The 14,406-nt window shown below is 44.6% G+C and overlaps 1 protein-coding gene across 2 annotated transcripts in view; it reads left to right on the top strand.

Moving 5' to 3' along the window:
* Positions 1-14,406, top strand: part of LOC121539913 (zinc transporter ZIP11) — a 157,207-nt gene that overhangs the window by 14,913 nt on the left and 127,888 nt on the right. For both annotated transcript variants that reach the window (XM_041848589.2, XM_041848651.2), the window contains exon 4: positions 1,703-1,861. In XM_041848589.2, the coding sequence (XP_041704523.1) occupies positions 1,703-1,861 (159 nt within the window). The remainder of the gene's footprint in view (positions 1-1,702; positions 1,862-14,406) is intronic.

The following is a 14,406-nucleotide window of genomic DNA, read 5'->3' on the forward strand; positions in this document are numbered from 1 at the left end:
GTGTTAGCAAATATTGGATCAAATACTAAACTTTTGACTGCTTGAATTTTGTCCAAATACTTGACATCATCAAATGGGGGGACTAGATATTTAAAGTTAATTTCTAAACGGTAAAAAAGAAATTGATGAAAATACCCTAAAATATAAGGTTACATTCTGTACTGTTGCTTCATATGACACATTTGATCCTCAAATCCAAAATTCTGGAGTAAAGAGCCAAATGTAAAATGTTAGCTTCACTGTCCAAATGCATACGAAGGGCAATGTACATGGAATGGAGTGTGAACAGTTATTTGGTTGCTGCTAGTGAGGTGCATAAAGTCAGATGATATGAATCATGCCATGGTTGGTTGTCAGCCTTCACCATACTCTGCATGTGCAGTCAGTGCATTAGTGAGCTCCTCACATAAGTGATTGAATTGCCTTTTCTCACTATCGTCTTGTTTGACACTAGTGCAGCTGTGACATATGTGTTCTAGTATGTAAATGCTAATTGTTCCAGATTGAGGGGTATTTACATGATCACGATCCTCTAATCCAGCCTTACGCCTCATCTCATTAAGCAGAGAAGTGCATGATGGGATGTGTGTTTTATAGGACCACTGCAATGTCCTTGCCTGCCCAACAGTGTTTAAATATGGACATTATTTGAGCCCACTGCCGGTACCGGAGGCACTGTGAACAAGCAAGTCGTATCGATGACTCAGAATTAGGTCTTAATCCATTGCCTGAAGAGAGTCGGCTGGTGACCAATCATGTTCTTGCTGTGGGTTCTACCCAATGCTATTATTTCTATTCCCAGCGGAGCTGGGATAAAGCAACCGGTGAGACGGAAACTCAACAGCAACACACACGCCTCTCTTTGGGCTTTGCTTTTCATTATTCTTCTGCTGTGCCCTAGTGGAAGGTTGAATTAATGAGTGTTTGATCAAGCTATTGGGAAGTAGTGTGTTGGATGCTCTGGGGCAGGCGGCCTTTGTGGATGTTCCCTTTGAACTGAACAGTACAGTGTGTACACACACACACACTCGCACTCCCCGATGGCTCAGGAGGAGCGAGGGCCGATACCCCAGACGTGTGTATGCATTATTCAATCATCCACCCTCTGTGTACTGTGGAAAGTGCCAAGGCCTATAGGGATTGTGTGTGTGTGTGTGTGTGTATCTGTGTGTGATGTATCCCAGAGGACTATTGTGTGTGTGGGTGGGTTGTGTGTGTGTGTATGTGTGAAATCAAATCTTCCATGGATAAACTGAGACTTCTCTAGCTACAAGGTCTAGGAGAATTGTGCTTCCCCTCCAGTTACTGTCCACTCAAAATTCATCCCTCAAAGGAAACTGTCCACTGAGTCACAGTTGCAGACTTGGATAGCCTTATCTCTTTAGCAAGTTTTCTTCAGGCCTTTTTGAATTTTGGAGGCATTGTTTATTTTTTGCCCTCTGCCCCCTTTCATTATTTGTTTTACTGCATTAAATTCAAGCCCTCAGTCCAAATGATTCTGTCACCTTTATCATTCCACAACTTCCCCGTTCCAAAAGAGTGAGATCCCCCAAATACTTTTTCTACCGTCTTTCTGTTTTGGTGAACACTGGGTTGTTTTGACGCCAACTGAACTTCCCCACTCAGAGTTGAAGCCTGACTCACTGCACAGAGCAGATAATAATTCCCGCTAACTGTGACTTCCTTTTTGCTTCGCCCTCAGGTGATGTTGGCGGCGTCCTATTGGTCGTTGCTGGCACCGGCCATAGACATGGCGGAGGATTCGGGGAAGTACGGCTCGTTTGCATTCGTCCCCGTGGCGGTGGGCTTCGCCCTGGGCGCGGCCTTCGTGTACCTGGCTGACCTCATGATGCCTGCTCTGGTGAGTCCTGCTGCTGTTTCAGCCTCCCAGAGATGAAATTCCTTCACACATACATACCACTCTGACATGTCAAACACAATAGCCTAAAAAGTTGGCCTCAATACACTGTTTAAATTGTGCATAAACCACAGGGAATATAGGCCTACCTGTTGGAAATGTGGTATAGGTGGTACAGGATAAGGGATAGCGAGAGAGAGAGAGGGTAAGTTATAAGCCACAGTTTGCTGGCCTGGTCCTTCCTGACAGTAGTGACGTGAGAGTGGTTTGAAGCCCATTAAGTGTAATCATTCAGACAATTACAAGTTTTCTGCTTCACCAAGTCACAACAACTTATTTTTTACATGGCAGTGGATGCTCCTATTTAGATGGGAAATGAGGTTTTATGATATTGTTAAATACAGTGGTTTTTGTTCTGCACTAGCTCAGTGGAGCACCACTGATCAATTTATCAAAAAGGTAAGTTGGATGTTGCAATGAGCCCAATTTCGGTTAAGGTTACCTTTGCAGTTGGTGGTCAATTGATGTAAGCTAAACTGAAAAAAAATAGGCTATTTGTTAAAATACATCCTAACACCCCATATCCTTCCACAGTGATTAGACATAATCACAAATCATTACAGGGGTCCTCACCATCTCCTCCTTCCCCCCTTCTTCCTCATCCGCTTCCTCCTTTTTCTCTACCTACTCTCCTCCTCATCTCCTCTGGTTTCCCCAGTGTAGACAGTGGGAGGACGGAGTAGCGTATAAATGGGGGGGGGATGTGGGGGTTTTGGTGAGGGGGTCGGACCGGGCTGTTTGGACAGCTGCTGGTGTCACTTTTACTGGCTCCTAAGCAAACACTGGGCCCTGAATGAGAGCGAGAGAGGGACAGGGAAGAAGAACAGAACACTGGAGGAGGCAGTGCTAGCCAAGCAGCAGCAGCAGCACCCGAGTCGGTCAACCCCCCTACTGAATCCACTCAACCTGGTGATGAGTGCTGCCCTGTTCCTGGAACTCTCTGCATCTATCTCTCTCTCTTTCTCTCCCCTATCAACGCTACTGTTTCCCCAGTGCCGGTCTTTTGCGTGCCAGCAGCGTCTCTAGGATAAGGGGAAACAAACGTCAGGAGGTCGGGTGACGGTGGAGCAAGCTGTTGCAGGATTAAGTGTCATTGGAGCAGGCACAGTATCTCAGTATCTGAAGGCAAGCGCTTTGTCAGGGAGATGCTACTGACTTAACTGGACCTGGTCAAACAATAGCTAGGCCTACATCTTTTTCTCTGCTACCTGTATTGCACATCTGCTCACCTCTGCTCTCCTCTGCACACCTTTCCTCTCTAAAAGAACATCCTTCTAGACTTGATTAACCTATCAAGCCAGGCAGCTGGGCTGACTGGAGTTTGTATGATATTAGCTTCTTATCACACCTGTGTAATAAGCACACTAATTACCCCATGTCTTGTGGTATCCATGGCAACCACAGCTGTGCAAAAGGTAGAAATCGGGTAACAGAATGTTGCCCCACACAAAGGGCCGAGTGTTACAATGCCAACATGTTCAGCCCATCAAACAGATTACGTCTTCCATGTTTGCCATCTCTCGGGTGCCTGTCTCTTTTGAAATGAATGGTCAGAATGTTTAGGCCAAGTCATTGTGGCCCATATTTACTATAGTACCCTGTTGATCACCGTCCTTGTTGACTTAAAGTATATTCATACCCCAGCTTTTGATGAATGACCATCACTACACCTAGAGACCACTGAAACCCTCTCCTTTCTCTTGCAAAACATTATCTGGTCATTTATTTCATTGGAGTATTTAGATCTTAATCAACCGGGTAAGATGTTTAAAGTTTTATTTCAATTTTTTTACACTCATATAGCAGTCAATACAAACTGAAATCCATGAGCATGCAACATATTAATGGATCAAAGCAACACAATAAAAAAATAAGAGTAAAAGAATGCTAATCAATAATGTCCTGCGGTCTTAAAGTGACTCATTAATCAATGAGCAGAAATGTGGGATTGGTGACCTCATGTACTGTTCAGCTCTACACTTTTGTATAGTCAGTTTGTTTTGGCTGTGGTGTTCTTGCCTGTCACTGTGATTCGAGTCAGGGGGTAGCCAGTCTCTGAATTGAGATTTTAGGAGGCTGACGGCAAAGTCAATGCAGAGTTGTGTCCGTCTTTCATGAAGTTGGGGTAGGGACAGGGTCTGAAGTGCCTCAGTATAACTGGAGTATCCTCCTAGGATGCTTTCCATGCTTTCCTCTGAATACGCTCCAGGTCATCAGACTGAGCCTGGGTCAGTGAGCTGTGCCAAGCAGGAGCGGCATTCTCCAGGTTGGGGTGTATGTAGCCGGTGTAAATGCTCATTTATTTTTAATTTCACCTTTATTTAACCAGGTAAGCCAGTTGAGAACAAGTTCTCATTTACATTTACATTTTAGTCATTTAGCAGACGCTCTTATCCAGAGCGACTTACAGTTAGTGAATACATATACACATATATATATATATATTATTATTTTTTATACTGGTCCCCCATGGGAATTGAACCCACAACCCTGGCGTTGCAAACGCCATGCTCTATCAACTGAGCTACATCCCTGCCGGCCATTCCCTCCCCTACCCTGGACAACGCTAGGCCAATTGTGCGCTGCCCATGAGTCTCCCGGTCGCGGCCGGCTGCGACAGAGCCTGGATTCGAACCAGGATCTCTAGTGGCACAGCTAGCACTGCGATGCAGTGCCTTAGACCACTGCGCCACTCAGGAGACTATTTTGCAACTGCGACCTGGCCAAGATAAAGCAAAGCAGTGCGATAAAAACAACAACACAGAGTTACATATGGGGTAAAAAAACATAAAGTCAAAAAATACAACAGAAAATATATATACAGTGTGTGCAAATGTAGCAAGTTATGGATGTAAGGCAATAAATAGGCTATAGTGCAAAATAATTACAATTAGTATTAACACTGGAATGCTAGATGTGCAAGAGATTATGTGCAAATAGAGATACTGGGGTGCAAAAGAGCAAAATAAATAACAATATAGGGATGAGGTAGTTGGGTGGGCTAATTTCAGTTGGGCTGTGTACAGGTGCGGTGATCGGTAAGGTGCTCTGACAACTGATGCTTAAAGTTAGTGAGGGAGATAAGAGTCTCCAGCTTCAGAGATTTTTGCAATTAATTCCAGTCATTGGCAGCAGAGAACTGGAAGGAATGGCGGCCAAAGGAGGTGTTGGCTTTGGGGATGACCAGTGAGATATACCTGCTGGAGCGCAGACTACGGGTGGGTGCTGCTATGGTGACCAATGAGCTAAGATAAGGCTGGGATTTGCCTAGCAGTGATTTATAGATGGCCTGGAGCCAGTGGGTTTGACGACGAACATGTAGTGAGGACCAGCCAACAAGAGCGTACAGGTCACAGTGGTGGGTAGTGTATGGGTCTTGGAGACAAAACGGATGGCACTGTGATAGACTACATCCAATTTGCTGAGTAGAGTGTTGGAGGCTATTTTGTAAATGACATCGCCGAAGTCAAGGATCGGTAGGATAGTCAGTTTTACGAGGGCATGTTTGGCAGCATGAGTGAAGGAGGCTTTGTTGTGAAATAGGAAGCCGATTCTAGATTTTACTTTGGATTGGAGATTCTTAATGTGAGTCTGGAAGGAGAGTTTACAGTCTAACCAGACACCTAGGTATTTGTAGTTGTCCACATACTCTAGGTCAGACCCGTCGAGAGTAGTGATTCTAGTCGGGTGGGCGGGTGCCAGCAGCGTTCGATTGAAGAGCATGCATTTAGTTTTATTAGTGTTTAAGAGCAGTTGGAGGCTACTGAAGGAGTGTTGTATGGCATTGAAGCTCGTTTGGAGGTTTAACACAGTGTCCAATGAAGGGCCAGATGTATACGAAATGGTGTCGTCTGCGTAGAGGTGGATCTGAGTGTCACCAGCAGCAAGAGCGACATCATTGATATACACAGAGAAAAGAGTCGGCCCAAGAATTGAACCCTGTGGCACCCGCATAGAGACTGCCATAGGTCCAGACAACAGGCCCTCCGATTTGACACATTGAACTCTATCTGAGAAGTAGTTGGTGAACCAGGCGAGGCAGTCATTTGAGAAACCAAGGCTATTTAGTCTGCCAATAAGAATGCAGTGATTGACAGAGTCGAAAGCCTTGGCCAGGTCGATGAAGACGGCTGCACAGTGCTGTCTATTATCGATCGCGGTTATAAAATCGTTTAGGACCTTGAGCGTGGCTGAAGTGCACCCATGACCAGCTCGGAAACCGGATTGCATAGCGTAGAAGGTACGGTGGGATTCGAAATGGTCGGTGATCTGTTTGCTAACTTGACTTTCAAATACTTTCGAAAGGCAGGGCAGGATGGATATAGGTCTGTAACAGTTTGGATCTAGAGTGTCACCCCCTTTGAAGAGGGGGATGACCGCGGCAGCTTTCCAATCTCTGGGGATCTCAGACGTTACGACAGAGAGGTTGAACAGGCTAGTAATAGGGGTGCGACAATTTCGTTGGCTAGTTTTAGAAAGAAAGGGTCTAGATTGACTAGCCCAGCTGATTTGTGTGAAGGAGAAGCGGGGGGCATGGGCAAGTTGCAGCGGAGGGTGCAGAGTTGGTGGCCGGGGTAGTAGTAGCCAGGTGGAAAGCATGGCCAGCTGTAGCAAAATGCTTGTTGAAATTCTCGATTATTGTAGATTTATCGGTGGTGATAGTGTTTCCTAGCCTCAGTGCAGTGGGCAGCTGGGAGGAAGTGCTCTTATTCTCCATGGACTTTACAGTGTCCCAAAACTTTTTGGAGTTAGTGCTACAGGATGCACATTTCTTTTTGAGAAAGTTAGCCTTTGCTTTCCTGACTGCTTGTGTATATTGGTTCCTAACTTCCCTGAAAAGTTGCATATCGCGGGGGCTATTTGATGCTAATGCAGTACGCCACAGGATGTTTTTGTGCTGGTCAAGGGCAGTCAAGTCTGAGGAGAACCAGGGGCTATATCTTTTCTTAGTTCTGTATTTTTTGAATGGGGCATGTTTATTTAAGATTGAGAGGAAATTACTTTTAAAGAACAACCAGGCATCCTCTACTGACGGAATGAAATCTATATCCATCCAGGATACCTGGGCCAGGTCAATTAGGAAGGCCTGCTCGCTAAAGTGTTTTAGGGAGCGTTTGACAGTGATGAGGGGTGGTCGTTTGACCGCGGACCCGTTACGGACGCAGGCAATAAGGCAGTGATCGCTGAGATCCTGGTTGAAGACAGCGGAGGTGTATTTAGAGGGTAAGTTAGTCAGGATGATATCTATGAGGGTACCCATGTTTACGGATTTAGGGTTGTACCTGGTAGGTCTGTTGATAATTTGTGTGAGATTGAGGGCATCTAGTTTGGATTGTAGGATGGCTGGGGTGTTAAGCATATCCCAATTTAGTTCACCAAGTAGTACGAACTCTGAGGATAAATGGGGAGCAATCAATTCACATATGGTGTCCAGGGCACAGCTGGGGGCTGAGGGGGGTCTGTAGCAAGCGGCAACAGTGAGAGACTTATTTCTGGAAAGGTGGATTTTTAGAAGTAGAAGCTCAAACTGTTTGGGCACAGACCTGGATAGTATGATAGAGCTCTACAGTAGATTGCAACTCCACCCCCTTTGGCAGTTCTATCTAGATGGAAAATGTTATAGTTGGGGATGGACATTTCAGAATTTTTGGTGGCCTTCCTAAGCCAGGATTCAGACACTGCTAGAACATCAGGGTTGGCAGAGTGTGCTCATCAGGTCTTCCTGTGGCAAATCAAACCTTTTAAGGCGGCGAAGGATAACTTTTTATGTTGTTTACCAAAGTAACAACCTGCTCGCCCCGTTGCAAGTCGTCCTGTACCATTACCCCTAAAATATTCACACAATCACACACTTTGAGATCCTGGCCCTCGATCTGGAGAAGGCATGGGACAGGTGAATTTGTTGTGAAGATCACTGATGGGACCTTGCACTTGGCAGGGTTCAGTGACATTCTGCTTGCATGAACCCACGTGTCGAAGTTGTTCAGGGCCTGCTGCAGTTTGCTGATGTTTCTTGTTGTTCAGGTGTGGACAAGATTTTAGATCGTCAACATATTGTCTCCTATTGTCGACATCCTGGGCTGTGCTGTCTGTGACCGCAAGGAAGATGAGAGGGCCCAGAAGAGTTCCTTGAGCCACACCTCCCGTCAGCTCCTGCCAATGAGAGGCTGTCTTGGTAGCGGCTGTCTTGGGTGCCTGCAGGCTGACCCCGGTCGCCAGTTGAACAGTGTTTCCTCCGACACATTGGTGCAGCTGGCTTCCGGGTTAAGCTGGCGGGTGTTATGGAGCGTGGTTAGGCGGGTCATGTTTCGGAGCACGCATGACTCCACCTTCGCCTCTCCGAGCTCGTTGGGGAGTTGCAGCGATGAGTTCGAAATTGGGGACAAATAAAAAGTAAAATACAACAACAACAAAAAAGCTTGAAAGTGTAGAATTCGTTCCATGCCCATATTGCTTTTGACGACGAGTGGTCAGGTTCTTGATATCATCTGTCATCCACGGTCTGTCAGTAGGGTGCGTTTTCACAGTTAGGACAGGGACGTCATCGTTACACACAGGTGTCAATGTGCTATAGAAGGCGGCAGCAATCTTGGATGTTGCATCAGGGGCGTTCTGTACTTCTTGCCAGGAGTGGGTTTTGATCAACTTTCCAAAACTGTCCAGGCTAGATTGTCTGATAGAGCGATGCTCTCGTTTCTGTTTTTTTTTGGCTCTTGTTTATGATTCCGAGCGTGTTCTCTGGGTGATCTGGGGAGAACCAGGATTCAGAAATTGCAGCGATGTCAGCTTTAATGGACAAGGTTGCTTGCAACTTACAGTGGGGAATAAAAGTATTTAGTCAGCCACCAATTGTGCAAGTTCTCCCACTTAAAAAGATGAGAGAGGCCTGTAATTTTCATCATAGGTACACGTCAACTATGACAGACAAATTGAGATTTTTTTTCTCCAGAAAATCACATTGTAGGATTTTTAATGAATTTATTTGCAAATTATGGTGGAAAATAAGTATTTGGTCACCTAAAAACAAGCAAGATTTCTGGCTCTCACAGACCTGTAACTTCTTCTTTAAGAGGCTCCTCTGTCCTCCACTCGTTACCTGTATTAATGGCACCTGTTTGAACTTGTTATCAGTATAAAAGACACCTGTCCACAACCTCAAACAGTCACACTCCAAACTCCACTATGGCCAAGACCAAAGAGCTGTCAAAGGACACCAGAAACAAAATTGTAGACCTGCACCAGGCTGGGAAGACTGAATCTAAGCAGCTTGGTTTGAAGAAATCAACTGTGGGAGCAATTATTAGGAAATGGAAGACATACAAGACCACTGATAATCTCCCTCGATCTGGGGCTCCACGCAAGATCTCACCCCGTGGGGTCAAAATGATCACAAGAACGGTGAGCAAAAATCCCAGAACCACACAGGGGGACCTAGTGAATGACCTGCAGAGAGCTGGGACCAAAGTAACAAAGCCTACCATCAGTAACACACTACGCCGCCAGGGACTCAAATCCTGCAGTGCCAGACGTGTCCCCCTGCTTAAGCCAGTACATGTCCAGGCCCGTCTGAAGTTTGCTAGAGTGCATTTGGATGATCCAGAAGAGGATTGGGAGAATGTCATATGGTCAGATGAAACCAAAATATAAAGTTTTGGTAAAAACTCAACTCGTCGTGTTTGGAGGACAAAGAATGCTGAGTTGCATCCAAAGAACACCATACCTACTGTGAAGCATGGGGGTGGAAACATCATGCTTTGGGGCTGTTTTTCTGCAAAGGGACCAGGACGACTGATCCGTGTAAAGGAAAGAATGAATGGGGCCATGTATCGTGAGATTTTGAGTGAAAACCTCCTTCCATCAGCAAGGGCATTGAAGATGAAACGTGGCTGGGTCTTTCAGCATGACAATGATCCCAAACACACCGCCCGGGCAACGAAGGAGTGGCTTCGTAAGAAGCATTTCAAGGTCCTGGAGTGGCCTAGCCAGTCTCCAGATCTCAACCCCATAGAAAATCTTTGGAGGGAGTTGAAAGTCTGTGTTGCCCAGCGACAGCCCCAAAACATCACTGCTCTAGAGGAGATCTGCATGGAGGAATGGGCCAAAATACCAGCAACAGTGTGTGAAAACCATGTGAAGACTTACAGAAAACGTTTGACCTGTGTCATTGCCAACAAAGGGTATATAACAAAGTATTGAGAAACTTTTGTTATTGACCAAATACTTATTTTCCACCATAATTTGCAAATAAATTAATTAAAAATCCTACAATGTGATTTTCTGGATTTTTTTTCTTCTCATTTTGTCTGTCATAATTGACGTGCACCTATGATGAAAATTACAGGCGCCTCTCATCTTTTTAAGTGGGAGAACTTGCACAATTGGTGGCTGACTAAATACTTTTTTCCCCCACTGTATCTAGTTTGTTTAGTAGTGATGGGGGGGGGGGGGGATTTGTTAGATAGGTAAACTGGCCTGGGTTCTTGCGGGTTTACTAGCGGTCTGGATGTGAATTAAGTTTTGCTGGAGTGCAATGTTTAAAGTTCATGGGCTCTCAGTGGAGGGTTTATTTCCAAGAATACTTTGAGTACACCAAGAGTTACGACCTGCTCACATTCCTCTCTGGCGTCCTCTCTGGCGAAGTATACACGGTGAGCCTTTAGGAAATCTTTGAAGTCAAAAGTAATGGGTGTCCGCATCTTTTGAAAACATCTTAAGATTGTCAATGAGTAGCTCTGGGATGCTGAGCAGGTTAATGAAGTTGGTTTAATCATCTAGTTTAGCATTTTCGGGATAGGATTTCAGGATATTTACAATCTAGACTTAATAAGCTACCATAAAATACAAGTTTAAGTTTAATGTGTCCCAGCCACAACCTCAGAGAGGGATGCAGTGGGTTACCATGGTTACATAACCCTCGGAGTGAGAAGCGGCTGTTTCACAAGACAATCCTGACGAGAGTGTGATTTTTGAGATGAGTAGAATGACGATAGTGATAATTATTGTGATGGGGATACCGTGATATGAGGTGTTGCTTGGATAGCCTATAACATAATAGGGATATTTAAACAGGGTTGTTTGTGGAGGCTAGATAGGATTGATTAATTAAATAGTGAAAATTACCTCATTACTATTCCTCTGAACTATGACCTGAATTAATCAGCCCGTTTTAACACAGCAGGCAGTGCTTGCATCCCTGTCCACCCCTAAAGGACTTAATGAGCTCTCCATCTGACTCCATCAAAGGGCCGGGTCACTTGGAACGGCAGCAGGGGTGATGGCAGACCTACTTGCCTTTCTGTCTCAGCTGCTTTTTCATACTGTGGCCATTAAGTATGGTGTTTAATTTTGTTGTTTGTGCAGCCATGGGTGAGAATTGCAGACACCTTGGGGAAAGAGTTAGTGTAGCCGTATGTGGAGGGAGGGAGAGAGAGGGAGAGAATTTACAGCAGACTCATCCATTTCCTCAGTGAAAACAATGTACTGAGCAAATGTCAAATTGGCTTTTTACCAAATTACCATACGACAGACCACGTATTCACCCTGCACACCCTAATTGACAAACAAACAAATCAAAACAAAGAAAGTCTTCTCATGCTTTGTTGATTTCAAAAAAGCTTTTGACTCAATTTGGCATGAGGGTCTGCCATACAAATTGATGGAAAGTGGAGTTGGGGAAAAAACATACAACATTATAAAATCCATGTACACAAACAACAAGTGTGCAGTTAAATTTGGCAAAAAACACAGGGCCGTGGGGTGAGACAGGGATGCAGCTTAAGCCCCACCCTCTTCAACATATATATCAACGAATTGGCGAAGGCATTAGAACAGTCTGCAGCACCTGGCCTCACCCTACTATAATCAAAAGTCAAATGTCTACTGTTTGCTGCTGATCTGGTGCCTCTGTCCCCAACCAAGGAGGGCCTACAGCAGCACCTAGATCTTCTAAACAGATTCTGTCAGACCTGGGCTCTGACAGTAAATCACAGTAAGACAAAAATAAGACATTCCATCTAGACACCATTGCCCTAGAGCACACAAAAAACTATACATACCTCGGCCTAACATCAGCGCCACAGTTAACTTCCTCAAAGCTGTGAACGATCTGAGAGACAAGGCAAGAAGGACCTTCTAAAGGAACATAAAATTCGACATACCAATTAGTCATACAACCCATTGCCCTTTATGGTTGTGAGGTCTGGGGTCCGCTCACCAACCAAGAATTCACAAAATGGGACAAACACCAAATTGAGATTCTGCAAAAATATCCTCTGTGTAAAACACCAAATAATGCATGCAGAGCAGAATTAGGCCGAAACCCGCTAATGATCATAATCCAGAAAAGAGCCGTTAAATTCTACAACCACCTAAAAGGAAGCGTTTCCCAAACCTTCCATAACAAAGCCATCATCTACAGAGAGATGAACCTGGAGAAGAGTTCCTTAAGCAAGCTGGTCCTGGGGCTCTGTTCACAAACACAAACAGACCCCACAGAGCCCCAGGACAGCAACACAATTAGACCCAACCAAATCATGAGAAAACAAAAAGATAATTACTTGACACATTAGAAATAATTAACAAATAAACAGAGCAAACTAGAATGCTATTTGGCCCTAAACAGAGAGTACACAGTGGCAGAATACCTGAACACTGTGACTGACCCAAAATTAAGGAAAGCTTTGGCTATGTACAGACTCAGTGAGCATGGAAATTGAGCTGCACTACCTAACCTCCTGCCAAATGTATGACCATATTAGAGACACATATTCTTATATCTATTGGGTGAAATACCACAGTGTGCAATCACAGCAGCAAGATCTGTGACCTGAAAAAGGGCAACCAGTGAAGAACAAACACCATTGTAAATACACCCCATATTTATTTTCCTTTTTGTTCTTTATCTAGTTGCACAACGTTACAACACAATATACAGTGAGGGAATTAAGTATTTGATTCCCTGCTGATTTTGTACGTTTGCCCACTGACAAAGACATAATCAGTATATAATTTTAATGTTAGGTTTATTTGAACAGTGAGAGACAGAATAACAATAAAAAAATCCAGAAAAACGCATGTCAAAAATATTATGAATTGATTTGCATTTTAATGAGGGAAATAAGTATTTGACCCCTCTGCAAAACATGACTTAGTACTTGGTGGCAAAACCCTTGTTGGCAATCACAGAGGTCAGACGTTTCTTGTAGTTGGCCACCAGGTTTGCACACGTCTCAGGAGGGATTGTGTCCCACTCCTCTTTGCAAATCTTCTCCAAGTCATTAAGTTTTCGAGGCTGACGTTTGGCAACTCGAACCTTCAGCACCCTCCACAGATTTTCTATGGGATTAAGGTCTGGAGACTGGCTAGGCCACACCAGGACCTTAATGTGCTTCTTCTTGAGCCACTCCTTTTTAATTTATTTTTATTTAACCTTTATTTAACCAGGTAAGCCAGTTGAGAACAAGTTCTCATTTACAACTGCTGACCTGGCCAAGATAAAGCAAAGCAGTGCGATTAAAAACAACAACACAGAGTTACATATGGGGTAAAAAAACATAAAGTCAAAAAATACAACAGAAAATATATATACAGTGTGTGCAAATGTAGCAAGTTATGGAGGTAAGGCAATAAATAGGCTATAGTGCAAAATAATTACAATTAGTATTAACACTCGAATGCTAGATGTGCAAGAGATTATGTGCAAATAGAGATACTGGGGTGCAAAAGAGCAAAATAAATAACAATATAGGGATGAGGTAGTTGGGTGGGCTAATTTCAGATGGGCTGTGTACAGGTGCAGTGATCGGTAAGGTGCTCTGACAACTGATGCTTAAAGTTAGTGAGGGAGATAAGAGTCTCCAGCTTCAGAGATTTTTGCAATTCGTTCCAGTCATTGGCAGCAGAGAACTGGAAGGAATGGCGGCCAAAGGAGGTGTTGGCTTTGGGGATGACCAGTGAGATATACCTGCTGGAGCGCAGACTACTGGTGGGTGCTGCTATGGTGACCAATGAGCTAAGATAAGGCAGGGATTTGCCTAGCAGTGATTTATAGATGGCCTGGAGCCAGTGGGTTTGACGACGAACATGTAGTGAGGACCAGCCAACAAGAGCGTACAGGTCACAGTGGTGGGTAGTATATGGGTCTTTGGAGACAAAACGGATGGCACTGTGATAGACTACATCCAATTTGCTGAGTAGAGTGTTGGAGGCTATTTTGTAAATGACATCGCCGAAGTCAAGGATCGGTAGGATAGTCAGTTTTACGAGGGCATGTTTGGCAGCATGAGTGAAGGAGGCTTTGTTGCGAAATAGGAAGCTGATTGTAGATTTAAGTTTGGATTGGAGATTCTTAATGTGAGTCTGGAAGGAGAGTTTACAGTCTAACCAGACACCTAGGTATTTGTAGTTGTCCACATACTCTAGGTCAGACCCGTCGAGAGTAGTGATTCTAGTCGGGTGGGCGGGTGCCAGCAGCGTTCGATTGAAGCGCA

Source organism: Coregonus clupeaformis, chromosome 1, assembly GCF_020615455.1.
Source record: "Coregonus clupeaformis isolate EN_2021a chromosome 1, ASM2061545v1, whole genome shotgun sequence".
Classification (NCBI taxonomy): domain Eukaryota; kingdom Metazoa; phylum Chordata; class Actinopteri; order Salmoniformes; family Salmonidae; genus Coregonus; species Coregonus clupeaformis.